General features: G+C 44.4%; 1 protein-coding gene across 1 annotated transcript in view; it reads right to left on the reverse strand.

The window, feature by feature from the left end:
* Positions 1–13,398, reverse strand: part of LOC137351731 (calponin-2-like) — a 38,919-nt gene extending 25,521 nt beyond the window's left edge. Inside the window, exon 1 of the mRNA XM_068016476.1 lies at positions 13,051–13,398. Coding sequence (XP_067872577.1) covers positions 13,051–13,113 — 63 coding nt within the window. The 5' untranslated portion in view covers positions 13,114–13,398. The remainder of the gene's footprint in view (positions 1–13,050) is intronic.
* Between the last annotated feature and the right edge of the window lie 3,034 nt (positions 13,399–16,432).

The raw sequence follows: 16,432 nt of genomic DNA on the forward strand, positions 1-16,432 counted from the left end.
CAGGTCCCTTTGTCCCTGCACACGGTTTAGAACTGCACCATTTAGTCTATTTTGCCTCTCCCTATCCCTTCTACCAAAATTCATCACCTCACACTTCTCTGTATTAAATTCCACCTGCCATTTGTCTGTCCATTCTGCTAGCCTAAGTCCTGTTGTAGTCAATTGGTATCATACTTACTGTCTAACATCCTCTAGTCTGAAAAACAACCATTTACCATGACTAGCCATTTTCAGTCCTTAAGCCAATTTTTTATCCAAACTGACACTGACCCTCCTATTCTGAGCCTCAGTTTTGTTAACCAGCCTTCTATGTCGTACTTTGTCAAATGCTTTCTTAAAATCCACATAGACAACATCTATTGCATTCCCTTCATCAAACTTCTCTGTTACTTCAAAGAATTCAACAAGATTAGTCAAGCATGATCTGCCTTTTACGAATCCATGTCGGCTCTCCTTAATTAACTCAAACCTCTCCAAATGCCTGTTGATTTTTTTTCCCCCTGATTATTTTTTCTAAAACCTTATCCACCACTGATGTTAAACTGACCAGCCTGTAGTCACTAGGAATGTCCTCACATTCCTTTCTTGAATAAGGGTGTCACATTTGCCACTCTCCAATCCTCTGGCACCTTCCCTGTATCTAGGGAAAATTGGAAAATGTTGGCAAGCACTTCCACTATCTTCACTCCCATTTCCTTGAGCAACCTGGGATGCAAGTCATCCGGACTAGGCGACTTATCTATTCTATGCATAGCCAGCTTTTCCAGTACATCCTGCCTATCAATTTCCACCCCATCCATTACCTTTCCAGTTATTTTGTCAACATCTTCTTCCTTAATCAACACCAATATTCAAGCCTTGCCCTGCACCACTAAGCATATATCACTCTCTATGTCCCCAGTAGATCCCACCCAGCATCTTACTACCCGCTTACAATTTACATTTCGGTAGAAGATTTTTGGATTCCCTTTTATGTTAACTGCCATTCCATCTTGCCAGTCTTATTTTCCTTTTCAACATCCCCTCTCGACTTATTGCATTTCGCCTGGTTCTTGCTGAAAGGATACATCTGACATGCATCGTGCAGTCTCTTTTTGTTTCATTATATTCTCCATCTCCCTCATCATCCAAGGAGCCCTGACTTTGGTTCCCTTACCTTTTGCCCTTGTTGGAATGTGCCTCTCACACCTGAAATACCTCCTCCTTAAAGATCACCTATTGTTCCGTTACAGTTTTTCCTGTCAATCTAGTTCCATTTCACCTTGGCTAGATCCTGCTCATCCCTCTTCCAATTTAGTAGTTCTACTTGTTCCTTGCTCTTCTCCATTACTAATCTAAATCTTCTTATACATTGATCATTCTTACCCAAGTGTTCCCCCACAGACACTTGGTCCACTTGGCCCACCTCACTCCCCAACACCAGATCAAGCAATACTTCCTTCCTAGTTGGACTGAAAGCATATGGGTCAAGGAAGTTCTCCTGAACACATTTCAGAAATTGTTCCCCCTCACTCTAACATTAATTACTTTATCCCAGTAGTTGGGATAGTTGAGTAATTAAGTCCCCAGTATCAACACTCTACAGTTCTTGCACATCTCCGTGATTTCCCTGCAGATTTGCTCCTCTCTCTCCACTCCCCTCTCTATTTGGAGGCCTGTCGAATACCCACAGTAGCGTGATCATACCCTTTTTGCTTCTCAACTCGAGCCAAATGGATTCTCCCTTTGCCCCTTCAAGGACATCCTCCCTTTCCAACACTACAATTTCTTCTTTAATTAGTACTGCCACCCTCCCTCCCTTTTTTCCCTTCCCTATCTTTTCTGAACACTTTGTATCCTTGAATATTAAGTGCCCAGTCCTTACCATTTTTAAGCCAGGTTTCCGTTATTGTCACTACATCATATTTCCACACTGCTATTTGTGTCTGTAGCTTACCAACCTTATTCACCACTTTGTGCATTTACATACATGCATTGTAAACCTTGTAGTACTTCTTATTCTATCCAATATGGTACTACTTCCTTCTCTAGTACTATCCAACACCCTCACTTCTTTTCAAATTCTATATGCTAGTGCCCATCCCCCTGCCAAATTAGTTTAAGCCCTCCCCAACCAGACTAGTGAACCTCCCTGCGAGGACATTGGTCCCAGTCCTGTTTATAAAGCAACTTTGACATAGAAGAATGTACCATGGCACTTCAGATTGTCAAAGGATACAGCAGGATATAGATCGGTTGGAGACTTGGGCGGAGAAATGGCAGATGGAGTTTAATCCGGACAAATGTGAGGAAATGCATTTTGGAAGATCTAATGTAGGTGGGAAGTATACAGTAAATGGCAGAACCCTTAGGAGTATTGACAGGCAGAGGGATCTGGGCGTACAGGTCCACAGGTCACTGAAAGTGGCAACGCAGGTGGATAAGGTAGTCAAGAAGGCATATGGCATGCTTGCCTTCATCGGTGAGGGCAGAGAGTATATAAATTGGCAAGTCATGCTGCAGCTGTACAGAACTTTAGTTAAGCCACACTTAGAATATTGTGTGCAATTCTGGTCGCCACACTACCAGAAGGACGTGGAGGCTTTGGAGAGGGTACAGAAGAGGTTTACCAGGATGTTGCCTGGTCTGGAGGGCATTAGCTATGAGGAGAGGTTGGATAAACTCGGATTGTTTTCACTGGAACGACGGAGGTGGAGGGGCGACATGATAGTGGTTTACAAAGTTATGAGCGGCATGGACAGAGTGGATAGTCAGAAGCTTTTTCCCAGGGTGGAAGAGTCAGTTACTAGGGGACATAGGTTTAAGGTGCGACGGGCAAAGTTTAGAGGGGATGTGCGAGGCAAGTTTTTTTTTTACACAGAGGGTGGTGAGTGCCTGGAACTTGCTGCCGGGGGAGGTGGTGGAAGCAGGTACGATAGCGACGTTTAAGAGGCATCTTGACAAATACATGAATAGGATGGGAATAGAGGGATATGGTCCCCGGAAGTGCAGAAGGTTTTAGTTTAGGCAGGCATCAAGATCAGCGCAGGCTTGGAGGGCCGACTGGCCTGTCCCTGTGCTGTACTGTTCTTGCTCTTTGTACTACAAACAAGGGCTATTTACGGCTCATTTCCCAATCCCTCCATTGGGAATAACAAAGCTCTCGGCCAAAATGGCTCACAGACAATCCTTTGGCTCATCATTAACTGCTTAATTACTTGAGGGAATACAGCCAGAACCAGTGGCCTTGGATAATGGATTAGTGTATGTGTCTGTGTGGGTACACATATTGAGTAAGGGTAGAATTTCCAGAGTTAAATAGCATCCTGACATTAGCCATCTGGGCTCACACTGCCACTCAGACAAGACAGTGAAGGGGAGCTGTCAGAATCTGGGGAATGCAGGGCCCCAGCACAGGTCAGGATCATCAAGGGAGGTGGGGAGTAAATGAGAAGAAAAAAGAGCCAACCATCTGGCATGTATTTATTGAGCATAGGCAGGTGAATTAACTATTACTATCAGATCTGTTGTTAATGTTTAGTGTTCAAACTTTTCACATTTACTAAATTATGTACATGTACAACACTGATGGTTCATCCTAGAGTTAATGCTGTGATCCTGGGACCACACAACTCTCTGGCTACGAGGAAAGAATACTACCAGCTGATCCATACTGACACTTGTGATTAACAGATATGTCGTTCGTGAACACTAACTGAGTCAACACTGTAACGAATATACTTCAACTAACAGGTTCCATACCTGCCAAATCAAACAACATACTGAACAAACAGAAATAAAGTGAAGCTCCACAGTAACTTACTGGAAAATGCATCATCAAGTCTGGTAAGAGTACCTCAGTCAAATGATCTTTATTAACCCAAGGGTATAGAGTGGAGTGTCAGCTGGGGATTTAATTGGGTTGGGGAATAGCAGGATAGCAGGCGCTATGGCTCATTTCAACTTTCCTCTCGCCCAGAACACTGATTAAAAAGACTTGTATTTATATAGCACTTTTCACAACCTCAGCGTTTCCTAAAGCACTTTACAGTCAACGAAGTACTTTTGAAGTGTAGTCAAACGTGGCATCTAATATGCGCATGGCAATCTCCCATAAACAGCAATGAGATAATGATCAGATAATCTGGTTGTAAAGTGATGTTGCTTGAGGGATAAATATTAACCAAGACACCAGGGAGAACTCCCATGGTCTTCTTTGAAACACTGGCAAGAGATCTTTTACATCTGGCCCCACTCCCTTGGTACTGCACTGAGTCTAGATCAAATCTCTGGAGTGGGGCCTGAACCTGCAACCTTCTGACTCAAAACCAAGTGTTACCATGGAGCATGGCTGACATTTTTTTATTAATTCATGGGATGTGGGCATCGCTGACTAGGCCAGCATTTATTGTCCATCCCTAATTGCCCTTGGGAAGGTGGTGGTGAGCTGCCTTCTTGAACCGCTGCAGTCCATGAGAGGTAGGTATACCCACTGTGCTGTTGAGAAGGGAGTTCCAGGATTTTGACCCAGCGACAGTGAAGGAACAGCGATATAGTTCCAAGTCAGGATGGTGTGTGACTTGGAGGGGAACTTGCAGGTGGTGGTGTTCCCATGCATTTGCTGCCCTTGTCCTTCTAGTTGGTAGAGGTCGTGGATTTGGAAGGTGCTGTCTAAGTAACCTTGGTGCATTGCTGTAGTGCATCTTGTAGATGGTACACACTGCTGCCACTGTGCGTCGGTGGTGGAGGGAGTGAATGTTTACAGATGGTGTGCCAATCAAGCGGGCTGCTTTGTCCTGGATGGTGTCGAGCTTCTTGAGTGTTGTTGGAGCTGCACCCATCCAGGCAAGTGGAGAGTATTCCATCACACTCCTGACTTGTGCCTTGTAGATGGTGGACAGGCTTTGGGGAGTCAGGAGGTAAGTTACTATGGCAGGATTCCTAGCCTCTGACCTGCTCTTGTAGCCACAATATTTATATGGCTACTCCAGTTTCTGGTCAATGGTAACCCCTAGGATGTTGGTAGTGGGAGATTCAGCAATTGTAATGCCATTGAATGTCAAGGGAGATGGTTAGATTCTCTCTTGTTGGAGATGGTCATTGTCTGGCATTTGTGTGGCGCAAATGTTACTTGCCACTTATCAGCCCAAGCCTGGATATTGTCTGGGTCTTGCTGCATTTCTACACGGACTGCTTCAGTATCTGAGTCGTCGCGAATGTTGCTGAACATTGATGCCATTTATAGTGCCTCTACTGCCATCCTGGCTGAGATTATGTCACCAAGACAAGCAAAGCAGGAAGCACTCTGGTCACATGTTACATCCTTGCTCTGAACAGAGTTAGCTGCATGTACTATAGTAATGGGAGGGGGGGGGATGGGGGTGGGGGTGCTACAATTAGCCCCAGCTTCACATGGGATAGGAATGCAGGATGGCGGGGGGAAGGAGAGAGAATTTTTTCTATATACAACAAGGTGCCTACCCCAGACCACTATCCAGTGGCTTCTGCTAGAATAAAAATAATAAATGCTGGAAATACTCAGCAGGTCTGGCAGCAACTGTGGAGAGAAAAGCAGAGTTAATGTTTCAGGTCAGTGACCCTTCATCAGAACTGTTGCAGCTTCTGCTAGAAAGTATCTGCCTGTAGACATCATAGGAAAACAGAATTGGACTCAGCGTGATGACCCTTGTGGTCAAATATTTGGCCACAATTCACTATCTAGGCTGGCATAAAGAATGGCCACTCGTATCAGGCACAGTCAGGCAACTGGTGACCACAGAATCATATCCCAGTGAGAAATCAGCACACAGGACACCCTCAAATCCTGCGAGAGTGTTAGCTCAGGGTGCGCAGTAACAGATCCAGAGAGCATTTAGAAGCTTCAGCACAGGCAGTACTAACTGGACCAGAGATGGACCCAAGTCACACACAGCCTCACACACCAGTGTAACCACACACTGTTCAGGAAACAAGATTTTGTTGGATTTGGGGGGTGGGGGGTTGCTGGTGGAGGGTGTTGTGAAGAACCCTGTGTTTTAAAGACTTTCCTTTGTTCTGTTTTGACCCCCAGTTTATAAATATACAGATGATACATCCCATAAAAGGCCATACAACCTGGTGCTTTAGTTGTAAACATAGGCAAGCTGCTTTATTGGGCTAGCAGGTCTGTTTTACAGTAAGACACAGCTGGGAAATTGAAAATTTTGAAAAAGACCAAATGGGTCAGGAAAAAAGTTCCTCTGTCACAGCTACCACAAACCAGAGTTTCACATCCCCCTTCAATTGGAGGAGGCAGGCTCAAAACAGAAACAAAGTGCATGAAGAGAGGAATCTCCTTAGAAAACCCCAAGTCCTGGTAGTGAGGCTTCTTGCAGGGGCTCAACTGCTGAAATCTCAGGAGAATAAGCACAAAGATTGCATAGGCAATCCTTACAGTTGGTGATGAACAGCCTCTTTAATGGGAGTATTTCAAATGGGAAAGTTCAGCTGTGCATACAAGGCCACATTATCGAAAGGAACCTCGACGTAGTATGAAACCAGAGCACCACATCTTCAAATAAAGCAATTTAAACAAAAGAGGTTTGAAGAGATAGTCATGCGTTATGAATTATATGCATAAACATCTATGGAGAGACCTATGCAATGGCAAGTACAATGGACATCAATTGGCTCATTTGCTGCAGCTGCACTTGACATGAAGGCATTGAGAGCAAATCAAGCTCCTTCCATCTGGGGAGCAATTTCTTCTGAAAATGAATGTCACATCCAGCTTGGCTTTATTTCATATATAAAGAGATCTTTTATTTACAGCCCAGAGAATCTTCACAAAAAGAGGAATTCAGAAGATTAAAAATTAATTTAGCAATTACAAAAAAATGCTACTGAATCAAAACAGCTGAGACACTTTTTTTTAAATATAAACATCCCAGTTTGTTCAGGCCTTGTACTGTGCTAAAACTAGAGCCTCTGGAAGCCAAGCCGAGGCTCAAGTTAGCAACTGGGCAAAGCGAGAGATTTAGGGTCAAAATGACTGAGCTAGAATGCAAAGCCATTTAATAAATAAACAATTTGCTTTGAGAAAACTGCATAATATTTTTAAATCAAGATGAGGAAGCATGAAAGCCGTCTGCCTCCCTTAGTTGACTACTTTCAGTTTTAAGAGACATTAAAAAGAAATTATGACTGATCCTAGATTTTTTTAAATTTCCAGAATTATGCAAGAAATTTCCACAAATATTTGTGTGGAAAAAAGGAACTATGCATTGAAATCTTTAAAAATTCTCTAGTACAATATTAAAAATGAATCTCTCTCTTACCCTCCCCTAGACTCTTCCAATTCTTTCTCTTCCTCTCCTGAAGGTGCTGCCTCTCGCTGGGGCACATATCCAACGAGTATCAGCTGCCCTCTGGTACCCCACTCAAATGACAATTGAGAGTACCAAGATATTCAACTGTGATGGGCATCATTGTGGAAGCTGACCTGTTCTTAGCCAACAGGCATTGTCTACTGAGGTCACTGGATAATGATCAGAAGCAGCAGCTCTGGTTGATTTTTCCCTTCCTTAATGCAGAGTTATGAAGGCTAATGTAACCTTCTTACTGCCAACCTACTTAAGATCAGCTAACTCAGCACAGACCAGGAACCTGAGCTACTTTTGTCACTTCCCTGAGAAAACTTGAAGGGTAATCAATCTGACAGAAACTAGGAGATGGTCCTTGATCTGAAAGTGCCATTTAAGGTCTAAACAGAACTTCACTAAATGAACAGCAATATTAAATACATTGCTGGGAAAGCAGGGATCTAAATAACACAACCACAAACAGGGGCTAGTATCCCACCATCTATACTGAATGACCACTAGTCTTTGGTTAAAAGGGCACTGTCAGAGGTGAGCCCACAAAGCAAACCTTCAGACCCCCACCACAGGCACTGCATTGATCCTGAGGAGGTAAAGAGCCAGTGCAGACGTCTGGCATTTTGGCTTTTCACCAATGTCGGCTTATACAGGCTCTCCACAGACACAGAGAAAGGTTTTGCAGTCAGAGTTTGTGACTAATTTACAAGTGCACATTGCTTCTAATCTCGGAGTTCCCCACCTAGGGCTGCCAACCCTCCAGGATTGTTCTGGTGTCTCTAGAAATTAAAGATTAATATTCTGTACACTGATGTGAGCAGCCCTGGAGAAAAATCATAGGAGTATTGAAAAACAGGTATGTTTTTTGTGATGCAGACCTGAATTCTTGTGCCTTAAGTACATTAATCAAGTTAATCTCTCCGAGGAAGAGCAAGCAGTCATTTAGCTCAGTTCATAAATTACCTTCTTTCATGCTAAAATCATAAAATGGTTACAACATAGAAGGAGCACATTTGCCCATCCAGGCTCTCTGCAAAAGCAATTTAGCTCGCTGCACTCCCCGACCCTTTTCCTGTAGCTCTGCAAATTCTTTTCTTTTCAGATGCTTATCCAATTCCCTTTTGAAAGCTACGACTGAATGTGCCTCTACCACCCTTGCAGCCAGTGCATTCCAGATCGTAACCACTCGCTGCGTAAAAAGGTTTTTCCTCATGTTGCCTTTGGTTCTTTTGCCAATCACTTTAAATCTGCGTTCTCTGTAGACAGACCATACAGACCAGCAGATACACAAAGTCAGTCAGGACAATCAGTTCACCCAGCTTTAGAAAAAAATAAAGAATACATGTACCACTGGGGGTGGGTCCTTACTCAAGGTAAAAAGGTTTCCCTTCTGCCCAAAATAAATGTTAAAATCGCTTGCATCCAAATCTCTTTCGTGGAAGAATGGCCAACGAATTCCAAACTACTTGACTTTCATTCTTTTTACTATCCTCAGGATAACAGCCCTGCTGATTTGCCTCTCGGCACATGTCTGGGTGAAATTTCAGCCAAGTTCTTCATAATAGCCAATGTGTTGTGAATATTACCTGCCCTCCCAATTGTTGCAGGTTCTGAAACAGCAGTGCTACCACTCGACTCTCCAACATAGCACCAAGAACCTCTATTCCTTCTTCACTCTCATACAGAGTCTACCACTGCAAGTCCAGCAGCCATCGTGGCTGAAAAGGCCAACCAGAGACTGTACAACAAGCGATGCAGAGTTTGCATATTGACAATTGCAAACATCACCTGTTGTTATACCATTGTATTAATCTAACGCTGATTCCAAGAACTTCTCCGGATTCTCTGAATTTCATGTACAGTTCCTGATTTTTATAAGCCATCTTCTCAAATATCAGGAGCTTTCTAAGGCAAGGGAAACCTTGTGGTATTACAGTCACTCGCTACAGCCCCCTTGCACCTGAAGTAGGTCCATACAAAATGCTGCTGCAATGCTTACAGTCTGCCACCTAATGTTTTCTCAATAAGCACAACATTGAGCTCTGCCTCAGGAACTTTCCTGATGTTGAGAGGAAGCTTTTGAAGACAGGTCCTCTCCATCAGTGCGAGAAGACGTAAATTCCAGAGATGAGCTAGGTACATGTTAAACTACAATGGATATCAGGCAATAGGAAAACTTCAGTGTAAATTTTGACTGAATTTTTGGCAACACTGTTTGAAAACTCTGTTGAGGATCATGCTCTTAGCAGCAACAGTTAATGCATTTTGATTACTTTTACCTGGCCACACACCGCAGCCAGTGGCAGGCCCAGCCCCAGCCTTTACCACCAGTGCTGCAAGACAAACTGCAACTATGTATAAACACAGCCACTGTCATCAGAAGCCGCTGGAGTTGAAATTAGACATGGGCAAGGATGCAAAACAGGCAGGATTGCACTTACTGTCCATTATACCACAGCTGATATTCAGCTCATTAAAGTCAATGGAACTGAATAGCGGGCAGACTCTATTACAGGCAACCAAGGCAATAATGCCTGCTGTGTGTCTCCATTCATGTCCAATTTCACCCTCACTGTCTCTGGCCACTGACAAGTCCAGCTACTCATAGAGGCCAAGTGCTTTGCACACCACCACTCCCCAATCAACCCCAGCACCAAGTCCAGTGATACATTTTCCCCATTGTTTTTACAGATCGACCAGGATAGGTCTGCAGCCAACTTTGAATGTGTAGATTGGTCCATGCACAATTGTTTTCCCATGACCAACATAAAGAGGGCAGATCTCAAAGCAGCCATACACCACATCACCAGTACATTATCACTTCTTAAATCAGTTCCAGCAATATAAAAGGAGGGAGGCTGAGAATTCTCTCAACTTCACAAGCACCACTTTTTTTTTTAAAAGTAGAGGGTGTCGAATGATATACAAGCATAGATTTTTTTGTTAGGGGTGGAAAGGGAAAGAAGAGTGGGTTATAAAAGCAAAATACTGCAGATGCTGGAAATCTGAAATAAAAACAAGAAATGCAGGAACCACTCGGGTTGTCGGCCATGAAATTTACACAAATACAAGGGTGAACCATGCAAAATTGTTAATGCGGAGGAACTTGTGGGGGAGGGGAAAAGACACAATTCACATCCATGTCTCACAGGTTTGATGCATAAAACACCAACGTAGTTTCAATGTTAAGGTGACTTTTTGATTTTGATTAAAAAAAGATTAGTAGGGCTGCAGGGAAAGCTAGCAGTCTGATTGGTTGATGGAGAAAGAGGGTTTGCTGATCACAATCATTATGTATCAAAACTACAATTGTTGGCCCTCCTCTGAACTTATATACCTCATTTCTCCTCTACTCCAATTTCCCCATCTTACACATTCCTCCATCTCCCTGTATCCTCAACATGCTCTCCCATGGAGAGGTGGTAGCATAGTGGTAATGTCACTAGACGTAACCCAGAGCCCCAGGCTAATGATCTGGGGACATGGATTCGAATCCCACCACGGCAGATGGTGGAATTTGAATTCAATTAATAAATCTGGAATTAAAAAGCTAGTCGAGTGGCGATCATGAAACCATTGCTGATTGTTGTCCTTTAAAACATGTGAGTCCCGACCCACAGCAATGTGGTTAACTGTTAAATGGCCTAACAAGCCACTCAGTTGTTTTTTTAAATTTTATTTATTTGTTTAGAGATACAGCACTGAAACAGGCCCTTCGGCCCACCGTGTCTGTGCCGACCAACAACCACCTATTTATACTAACCCTACAGTAATCCCATATTCCCTACCACCTACCTACACTAGGGGCAATTTACAATGGCCAATTTATCTATCACCTGCAAGTCTTTGGCGGTGGGAGGAAACCGGAGCACCCGGTGAAAACCCACCCGGTCACAGGGAGAACTTGCAAACTCCACACAGGCAGTACCCAGAATTGAACCCGGGTCCCTGGAGCTGTAAGGCTGCAGTACTAACCACTGCGCCACTGTCAAACCCTTACAAAATCGAAGAAAAGGAATGAAACTGGCCAGCCACTCGGCACCAGAAACGACTATGACAAACCCAGTCCTGTCAACCCTGCAAAGTTCTCCTTACTGAAATCTGGGGGCTTGTGCCAAAACTGGGAGAGCTGTCCCACAGATTAGTCAAGCAACAGCCTGACATAGTCATACTCACCGAATCATACCTTGCAGATAATGTCCCAGAAACCACCATCACCCAGTGGGAGGGAGTTGGCCTAGAAGTCCTCAACATTAACATCAAGCCTAATGAAGTCTCGTGGCACCAAGTCAAACATGGGCAAGGAAACCTCCTGCTGATTGCCACCTACTGCGTCCCCTTGGCTGTGAATCAGTGCTTCTCCATGTTGAACACCAACTGGAAGAAGCACCGAGGAGAGCAAGGGCACACAATGTACTCCGGGGGGACTTCAATGTCCATTGCCAAGAGTGGTTCGGTATCACCACAGCTGGGGTCGTGTCCTCAAAGACATAGCTGCTAGACTGGGTCTGTGGCAGGTGAAGAGGGAACCAATTAAAATTGGGGATGTTCAAGAGGCCAGAATTGGAGCAGCACAGATATCAAGGAGGATTGTAGGGCTGGAGGAAAGTAGACAGCTAGGGAGAGGTGAGGCCACAGAGCTATCTGTAAACAGTAATGAGTGCTTTAAAATCAAGGCCCTGCTTAACTGGGAGCCAATGTAAGTCACCAAGTACAGGGGTGATGGATGAACAGGACTTAGTGCGAGTTAGGGCACAGGCAGCAGAGCTTTGGATGATCTCAAGTTTACAGAGGACATAACATTAGAGGCTAGCCAGGAGTGCATTGGAAGAGTCAAGTCTAGAGCTAACAAAGGTACAGATGAGGGTTTTAGCAGATGAGCTGAGGCACGTGATGTTAAAGATGGAAATCAGCAATCTTAGTGATGGTGTGGATATGTGGTCAGAAGCTCATCTCGGGGTCAAATATGATACCAAGGTTGCAAACAAGCTGGTTCAGCCTCAGACAGCTGCCAGCACAAACTTTTAAAGCATTTGGGCTTTCCCTCATTGCTTTGGTTTTAAACATCAAAGGAAAATCTAGCCCTGTTTTCATATCAATTGCAAAGGCACTGACACAGGGAAGTTTAACACTTCATTCAGGACAGCACAGGCAACCAGTGGAAGGGAAGAGAGAGATCCCTCCAGTCACCTCGTGGATCCCAGGAACAATACTGAATAAAAAGCAAAAACAAACATTCACCCCGTGTCACCGTCCACCCCTGACAAAAAGTACAGTAAAAGCACACAGCAAACAAAGATTATAAGGAGAGATCATGCTCCCTCTTTACATTCAGGTGCATTGTCACCGTTTGAGGCAAACCATACGGGAAATTAAAACGCCACAGCCCACGAGATCTCGGATGAACACTTCCGACTCTTGGTGCGGGGGATCAATTGGCCGAGATAGAGAGAGAGAATTCACTGAGGATTGAGAGCTGCAGACAGATGGTGGTAGAAAGTACAGAAAACATACTTCAACTAATCTAATCTTGCAGCAGCAACTGGGACAACGCCCAGAGCCACTACAAAAAAGTCAGAAAAACAAAGTTATCTTACCAGTAAGATGGGAGCGACACTGAATCCAGTTACAAAGCTACCTGAGACCAGCAATTACCAAACAGCAACACGCGGCTCCCTAAGACTCTTTAAAATGCCACATTAAAAGTTAAACTTACCCTACTTTTCACCTCTGCTGATAAACCGTACGCGGGTCCGCTGTTAAACTGTTTGCTGGACATGCTGTTCAAGACTTTGCAATGTTAGGCTGAACCCAGGCTGTGGGCAGCTTTTTCGTATAGATGCAGAAAAGGGTGAAGTCTCCGCGTCTTTTTGATCAGTTTCACTGCCGAGTTCTTCTTCCCCCGCCCGCGCAGCGTGTATGTGCCCATATACGGGCAGAAACTTGACAAATTCCAGGCTGGGCGGGACTGCACTCCCCTCCTCCAATTCTCAAAATCTTTGGGTCATTCACTGACTGGGAAAGCTCTGGGAAACAGGGACAGACAGGAAACTGACGTCAAGCAGTCACATCACCTTTAAACCCAAAACACACAGCTCTGGATTAGACAGAGAAGTAATGATGTAGGGAGGCAATAAAGCCTTATCTGAAAATCTGGAGTAAAAAGAGAAAATACACAGCAGGTCTTGTCAACAAATAGCATATTGACGTTTCAAGCGGCGAACTAACAGGGAAGTTAGATTTTTTGTCACATAGAGGATGAGACCAAGGAATGTCTTACTGCAAGTGGCCATTGAGCCTGAGACCCTGATGACATCTGAAAGGGAATCGGATCTGTATTGAAGAGAGGATTTAGGGCCAAGGCAGGGCAATGGAATTAGAGTAGATTGCTGCAGCTCTGAAGAGGGGGCATCGGCACGGATGGTATGAGCTGAATGGCATTCTCTGGGCTGCAAATTCTATATCATCATCATTCAAGGACATCAAACTTATATTTTTCATCGACTGTACTTGTCTGAGTATAAATGTATTTATAACTTTTTTTACACCACCACTTTGCCCAAGTGATCATTCTTTATCTGTAAATCCAGACAGTGAGTATTGGAAGGCTGTTCATCCACAGGGGTGTGGTATCTGATCATGAGAATTGTCTGAATCCAATAGGCACAAACACACAGACACAGACTTTCCAGCAGGGATAGCAATCGCCTGGCTGCTCTGTTCCTTCACTAACACTATTGAGGTCCAACTGCAGTACCCCAATGTTCAAGTGCCCAGTGTGATGGAGATCAGGAAGGCCCGAGGTTCAATCCCTGGTCTGTGCAATGTTAAAACTATTCTTGGCTGACTGGTGGTAGGGGCGGTAGAATTGGCTTCATAAGCCCATGCTAAGGTTAGAGTTTCCACTTGTGCCTGCTCCTACTAGGGATGTGCAAGTGAGGTGAAGGTGAGACCAAGCTCAGCTGTGAGGCTTTTTACAATGATACACATCATCTGGGCTCAAACATGAAAAATGACCACATGGGCCGTGCAGAGCAGCCAACACCCAGAGAACTGTACCCTGGAAAAGAGTCAGCACCGTTACAAGAGGTGAGGGGGAAAAACTGATACAAACAATTAGAACTAAACCACATTCTGACACAGAAGATTATGTGACTGGTAACATGTAAAGAAAACTGACTGAATCAGAAGGGCCTTCTCCTGAGAGGATCCATCCCCCGAAGTAGCACAGCCACGAAATGTAACACTGGCTCAAGCACTGAATACTGAGAAAGAAGGAATGCTCACATGGAAATGATCTCATTGAAGCTACAAGATTATTTCCAGTGTGCATCTAAGTGCACTCAGAGGTTACCAAATGGTATGTGAACTGGAATGCACTGCCTGAATGGATGGTGGAAGCAGATTCAATTTACCTTTCAAAAGGGAATTGGATAAATACTTGAAGGGAAAACATTTACAGGGCAATGCGGAAGGAACAGGGTGTGGGACTAATTGGATAGTTCACAATGGGGCAATGGTCTCCTTCCAGGCTGTATTGTTCTATGAGTCTGTAGATAATCCCAGCAATCAACAGAACCCAGGCAAGAGAGGCATGACAAGTGAATCAGTGACAAGTTCAGTCACAGCATGGGGATACCGCTAGTTTAGAAATTCTGTAATGGGTAATGGATACCCTGGGACTGATTGCAAAGCAGAGCCCAATAGATACTTTCTGATGATGTTTGATAACAAATCCTTGTAATCATTATTTAAGTTTCAAAATGAAATTACAGTTTTGAGCACCATCAAGTAGTCATTTATTTTTTAATACTATGGAGTTTGTGTGAAGCTTTTCCCATTAGCTTCCTCCCTTTCCTGAAAGCGTTAATCCATGGGGGTACCAGCTCTCCTGCTATTGATTGCTCACTTTATTGGCTATTCTATATGCGTAATCCTAGGCAGTATGTGTTGGCCAAATTTTCAGTTGTGTGGTGGCGGGCGGTAACTTGCAAACCCACTCCTGTTCTTTCCTGAAGCCCAGGCACATGCACTCTTTCCAGCAAAAATCGGGAGTGGGAATTTTTCCCTCCCTAACCCGGAGACAGGAAGGTCAATTGTAGATACCCAGGCTGAGATCAACTCATTCAGCTCAAGTTGGAACTTTCCTGGTCTGTATACTTCAGGATCACAAAGGGTGGTGCAACTATTATGGAACATTGGGGGCACTCCTCATGGTTGGCGTAATTCTGTTGGGGGGAGTGGGAGGCTGTGTTTTTATTTGCTGCCCAGCAGGCGTAATGGAGATGGCGGGTGTTAGTTAATGGGTTAAATACTGTGACACAATCGCTGCGAGTCACTGGTGCCATCTAAATTGGGCCAGACCCTCCCTGAGGAGGCTCTCTTCTGGACTGCCACCTGCTCCTCTCCATGTGAACCAGAGTCTCCTCCCAAATGTGTATCTCTCCCTCTTCCTCCGGAATAAATAGTCTTGTGATACAGTAGTGAATAGGGGACTGGATGAAGGCCTGATTAGGAATTGAATCCTTTAGTCTGAGAATGCTTTTCGAATTAAATTATTATTACAAAACACCTTTCCTCAGCAATATCTCATCGACATTTCTGGAGAAAAGTTTTAAAATATTTTAGAATCCCTGGACCTGAGAAATAAAGAAAAAAACACATAAATGCGCATTCAGTTGTTAACAGTCTCTTCTCTGAGTGCAAAGTTGGAGCCCATAATCTCCATAATCTAAACAGACCACTGGGCGGCACAGTGGCGCAGTGGTTAGCACCACAGCTCCTGCGACCTGGGTTCAGTTCTGGGTACTGCCTGTGCGAAGTTTGCAAGTTCTCCTTATGTGTCAGGTGCTCTGGTTTCCTCCCACAGCCAAAGACTTGCAGGTTGATAGGTAAGTTGGCCATTGTAAATTGCCCCTAGTGTAGGTAGGTGGTAGGAGAATGGTGGGGATCTGGTAGGGAATATGGGATTAATGTAGGATTAGTATAAATGGGTGGCTGTTGGTCGGCGCAGACTCGGTGGGCTGAAGGGCCTGTTTCAGTGCTGTATCTCTCTATGACTATGCAGTGCTGGTGGAGTGCTACCTTGCCAGAGATGC

Source organism: Heterodontus francisci, chromosome 36 (assembly GCF_036365525.1).
Source record: "Heterodontus francisci isolate sHetFra1 chromosome 36, sHetFra1.hap1, whole genome shotgun sequence".
NCBI lineage: Eukaryota > Metazoa > Chordata > Chondrichthyes > Heterodontiformes > Heterodontidae > Heterodontus > Heterodontus francisci.